This window comes from Triticum dicoccoides, chromosome 2B (assembly GCF_002162155.2).
Source record: "Triticum dicoccoides isolate Atlit2015 ecotype Zavitan chromosome 2B, WEW_v2.0, whole genome shotgun sequence".
Classification (NCBI taxonomy): domain Eukaryota; kingdom Viridiplantae; phylum Streptophyta; class Magnoliopsida; order Poales; family Poaceae; genus Triticum; species Triticum dicoccoides.
In genome coordinates, this window is record NC_041383.1 from 685,256,712 (window position 1) to 685,262,445 (window position 5,734).

Below are 5,734 nucleotides of genomic sequence, written 5' to 3' on the forward strand. Positions count from 1 at the left end.
TGCGGCGGATCTGGCCGCCGACGGTGCGGTTCGAGGCGGTGGGTGACGGCGGCGGCGACGTGGGTGGGGGAGGGGAGAGGAGGCGCGCGGGAGGGGAGAGGAGGCGGAAGCGAGTGCGGGACGAGAAGCGGCTAGGTCTCCACCACGGCAGCAGCTGCAATTTATATGGCCCAAACTGAAATGACAAAAATGCCCTGGTGGGGGCATGGATATTACAATTTGTTGCAATTGGAATTTTATCTGACGGCCGAGGTTGATCGGGTAAATATCCAATGACCCACAGCGATTTGGATCGAGATCCGATGGTCTGTGTCGCGAGGAGATTTCGATCCGACGGCTGAAAATCCAAACGCCTGAGGAGGCTCCATTTTGTTCTGGACTCTAACGATGGGATATGCTGGTAACGGAAACACAATGTGAAAAATCAAATATTAAACTTATCAGTTGGGACGTCACAAAATATGAAACCATCCCTAAAGATATAGTATCCCAATCAACATTTCTAATAGTAATCAAGATCAAACTAAAAAAATAGATAGTATTCAATCATTTAACATAGAGTGCTTCCAAAGAGCACATCAATCACATGGGAATATTATAAATAGAACATGTTTTTTATTTGAGACAAATCAGAAGCCTAGTAGTAGTGTCGAATCGGTCCATACCTTCGAGTCAAAAATAGTGCAGCCAGCCTCAGTAGCATAAGCAGAAGGGGATCCTTGGACTGCCAACAAAGTGCATCACCTCCTCAGGTGGCTCATGCCCACACCTGCAACAAACGAGACACCAAAGTGATTCTCTAGGAGAAACAAAAGGAAATCATAGATTTTGTATCGATTTTTCGGGGCCAATATCAACATATACGAAGGAGTTTACTTATTTGTAGATCCAGGACAGGAGAGATCCACATCTGGGCCATATCCACCACCCAATGAGGAGCATCGTGCCCTATCAGTTCCAATCCCAAGAAATAGAAAAAAATGCAAGGGAATCGAGAAGAATGGGTTTAGAAGGAGAGAACTCAACCATTTTTTCATGCTAGCGCGATCTGAACACCCCCTCACGCTGCTTTCTAGCCATGGTAAAAATCAATATCAAACACAATATGGAAACAGAATGGAATTTGACCTGAATTTTCAACACCATTTTCCCCTCTTCGTTAGCTGCCCCAGCCGTGTGTTAATACTCCCACCAGCGGCGACGCACACTGCATCCTCCACAATCTGTGCTTCATGTTGCTGACACTTGATCAAGAGCCATACCAGACAGATGGATGCTCTATCACCGACTTGACCATCATCTCCTCATGGCCTCGCAACCTCCTCGCCGCCAGAAGCAGGAGTAGTCCATTCTCGCCGACCGGATCAACAATTTCCGGCATGCCAAAACCAAGCCGATCACTGTCGATGCTAGGACCTCGCAGGAGGACACACTACTACATGGAGGACGAGATCGACAAAGGAGACATGGCTTGTTACGTATGGAAGCCAAGGAGGAAGGTAAAGGCTTGCAACGAGAAAACGACTTCCGCTCATGTATCGTTTTTGTGATGGGAGATTTTGGTGTAATTGATATTGAATAGAGTAGTATCAATCACGTGCTAACTGATTATGAGCCAATGTAAATCAAACAACCGTATCGTTTTTCCTTTGCCCTGTAATTGGAGGGCGGGAGGAAATTAATGAACTAAACACCTCCTAAATGGGAATATCAAAATAGATATATAAATCAAAGTGGCTCATGATATGACTAAGAGCAAAAACTTTCTAAAAATTAATGATGAACGGTTTTCATGATGCACCATCGTACGCAAGAAATTCAAGAACAATGGTCATATCACCATCAAGGAAGGCGATGTTGGTTCATCGCTGCTCTCGGTGATCCAAACATTGTCCACTTCTAACGACTCGATAAATATGAAACACAAATTACCCCCCCCCCCTGGTTTGGCACATCTGTATTGATTATTTTAGATAGCATCGATTAGGAGGGGGGGTCCACAACATAAATTTATTTTTCTTAACCTCCAACAGTGATAAAAAACACCACATGTGCATGCATCAAAGAATCGATGATCTGGAGATGGTTGTACATTGTCGTCAACTCTGTAGTGAAGTCTTAAAGCACTTAACAAGAAGTTGAAGAAAGGTTGGGCTAGCAACACTGAAGAAGATAATAAGACTTTGGGACATGCATCCAAACTTGCAGCGCGCAGGAATGAGTCTTGATATATGAACCACTCCTAGATTATTCCAAGATTTGCAAGGGGTCCATAAAAACGTCGTCGCAAGGCCCAACCATACCTTGTGGAGCCGGCGAGGCGGTGTATGTGGACATTATCTTGAAAAAAGGACAATGCTCTATGGACACTAATTGTGGTCACAGTGGTCGTGTCTGTCGACTTGGTAGTGCTCTGTCAAGTATATCATGTTTCTTCCTCCATTCTATTTGTTCTTTATTTGATGTAATCTAGTTGATTATTATTTTCTTAGGTTTAGTCTATTTGATGCTTACATTGTAAGATTTACATTTCACATACCCTTGTCAGTGACTAACAGAAAACAAAACTAGCAATAAATATACATTTTTTTATAGTTGTGGCACTTTTGAGTAATATATCTATGAGCTATGGGAATGATTGATAAACCGTGTTCCGCGCTTAGTGTGTGGAATAGACGACCAAATGCACAGTGGGCGCACAATGGGCCTGGTAGATTCCACGGTTCGGCCAAATTTCTGTATCTCTATGAATATTTTTTTAATATTCAATGAGCACCACACACACACGCGCGCGCGTGTTTTTGGACCCTCAAGTTTCCTAAAAGAATAGACTTGATCTCTCAAGATTTTTTGGTAGACATTTGGTCCTTCAAGTCTCAAACCCCGATCAGTTTGGTCCAGAACCAGATTTTGAGCACGTTGACTCGGTTTGACCATGTTCACCAGGTTTGACCGATGAATAGTAAATTAAAAAAAACTGAATTTTTGTGACAACCAAGATGCTTGGAGGGGCTAGTTGCGTGTAAATTTTGGTGGTCAAATAACACCCGAGGAGCTATAGCAAGAAAACCAAATTTGGCTTTCTTTGTGAGCCAAAGTTTTTTTTTTGCCACAAGCTCCTCGAATGTCAAAACACCATTCAGATTTTAACGCACCTAGCGCACTGAAGCATCTTGGTAACCACAAAATTTCAGTTTTTTTAATTCTCTTTTTGCTATTTTTTTAAGTTTAGTGTTTATCGGTCAAACCCGGTCAACATGGTCAAAATATGGTTTTGGACGAAACTTACCCGATTTTGAGACTTAAAGGACCAAATGTCTACCAAATTGACCTTGAGGGACCAAGTTTATATTATTGGGGAACTTGAGGGATCAAAAACATACTTTTCTCATACATATATATTATGGATATTTAAAATAGGAACATGATTTTCTTAAGAAAATATATACACAAAAATATTAATGCATGAATATATTTTTATAGATAAGCACGCATTATATATATGCAATGAACCTTTTCTGAGATGCACGAACTTTTGTATCCGCGCAGGTTAAATAAAGAAACTTTATAGAATTTCTCACACTATGGTCTGTTCGTAACTTCTTTGTGAAGGCCCATTTATGTCTGGCCGGACTTAAACAAAGCAGAGCTTTTTGTTGGGCTAGGAGGACCATGGGCTTGCTTCTCAGGAATGGCTTCTGACTCGCACACGACCATCGACGTGGCCTTCCTGCCCCTTCTGCAAATAGCGCACGCGCATAGGCAGCCGATCAACACCGCCAGGAGGCCACCGGCGACCGCTCCACCCACGGCCGCGGCGACGGCACTCTTCCTCTTGGACTCTCCTTGGTAGAGCTGCTTCTGTGGGATCGTCGGGTTGGCCCCGGCAAGGTTGTTGCTGCCGTATGTCTGGAGCTTGAACACCTCGAGGCCGTTGAGTATCGCGTCGTAGTACTCCGGCCTGCTGCTGAGGTCCGGGTGCAGCGCGACCCACATGTCCGTCTGGCCGGAGCCGGTCGTGACGACTAGGTAGTCGGTGTACACCGGAACCCCTATCCCTCCGCTCCAGGCGATGACGTCCATCTGCTCCTGCGCCGTCTGGTTGTTGATGTAGATGAAGAAGGAGCGCTGGTTCACCCTGGTGATCGGGTACTGGATCTCGCAGAAGTGGAACCTCAGGAGGTAGTAGAACCCCGCGTCCACGGGTAGGATCCAGGTGAGGTTGTAGTTCAGGTTGATCTGCGCAGTCGGGCCCATGGACCTCGCCGACGCGTACACGCCCTCCGGCGCGATGTGCGGCGGCACGGACGGCGGGTATCGGATGGTGACGTCGCTGTCCTTCTCGAAAGAGACCCCGACGGCCGCGCCGAATATGTAAGGGACGTCGGTGTCCCAGGTGCGGTAGAAGCGGCCGGAGTCGTCGGCCGGAGAGACGGCCTCGCCGCCGACGTTGAGACGGTACATGGTCTGGAAGGCCGTGTCGGCGCGGATGGGCATCGGGTCAGGGCGCCCCCCGTTGGCGAAGGTCGGCACCGGCTTCGTGAACACGTCCGCCGTGGGCACGATCTCGATGCCGTTCACGAACGCGTAGTGGGAGGAGGCGCCGGGGGACGGGGCGAAGGTGACCTCCAGGCTCCCGCTCGAGTTGACGTTGACGGAGAACTCGCGGACGAGGTAGGCGGCGTCGAGCGCGAGCGCGGTCTGGGACGCGTTGAAGTCTTGCAGCAGCGTGACGCCGCCGGCCGTGACGCCGAAGAGGGCGCCCGAGGCGCTGTGGTTGCCGTAGTCGGCCGGGTAGAAGTAGAGGCGGAGGAACACGCGGCCGGGTCGGAGCGCGAAGGTGTACGTGTGGCTCGACGCGAACACGCGCGCCATCACGTAAGGCACGGAAGAAGGCAGCGATGCGTCTTGATACGACGCACGGGCCGCGACGCCGGCGTTCGTCGGTGGCAAGAAATTGGAAGCGGAATCACCGTCCCACGCACGGCCGTCGGAGTCGGTGGCCGAGGCGGACGCGCCGCAGCTCAGGCGGACCTGCCCGGCAGAGTCGGTGGAGTTGTTTCCGCCGCCGTCCGCGGCGGCAAGGGACACGATGGCTAGCAGCAAGAGGCACGGAAGCACAGTCGAGCTTGCCATGGCCATGGGACTACTAGCTCCTAGGAAAGCTAGTGTAGTGGCGGCTTTGCTTGGTTGGCCCGTGATGATGCGCGCGCCTCGGTTCGAATAACGATTGTTTGGCATGTATGGGCTGTGCAGAGCGTGGTGGTGGTGGGAGGCGATATTTATGGGCTGGGGAGCACAAATGATTTCTGTCACTGTCCATGTCTAGTGTCTACTGCCCTGCTGAACACGGTGTAATAATGGTAGTACCATGCATTTTTACACGCGAAGAACACACTGAAAATGCTCTCACAAGTGGAGCGGGAGGAGAGGAGGAAAACGTGTTGGGCCTTGGTGGATCCAAGCTGGCTGGCGGCCTATTTCTCCAACGCGCTATGGCATGCACCGATCGCAACCAGCTCCAGACGCGAACCACCGACCGATGCCCGCTGGCAGGAAGCTATCGTCGAAGGGTCAAAGTCGTCTCCAATCCTCGACGAAAACAACAGCCAGCCCACCCACCCCGCAGTCACCGTGTCAATTTAGAGCATCACCAACAGCCGCGCTAAACTAACGCCGCGCCGTAAATTAGTCGATTTTAGCGCGCGCGCAACGCGGTGGGTCGCTCCAGCGG

General features: G+C 49.5%; 1 protein-coding gene across 1 annotated transcript; it reads right to left on the minus strand.

Moving 5' to 3' along the window:
• Nucleotides 1–3,550: 3,550 nt before the first annotated feature.
• On the minus strand, nt 3,551–5,239 carry LOC119365602 (receptor-like protein kinase FERONIA). Its single transcript, XM_037631247.1, has one exon. It carries the CDS (start codon nt 5,140–5,142, stop codon nt 3,619–3,621), a length of 1,524 nt encoding a protein of 507 aa, XP_037487144.1. The 5' UTR covers nt 5,143–5,239; the 3' UTR covers nt 3,551–3,618.
• Between the last annotated feature and the right edge of the window lie 495 nt (nt 5,240–5,734).

What these genes read in the sequence shown, in the direction of transcription:
- LOC119365602 (XM_037631247.1), bottom strand. Translation starts at nt 5,142, where the DNA reads ATGGCCATGGCAAGCTCGACTGTGCTTCCGTGCCTCTTGCTGCTAGCC.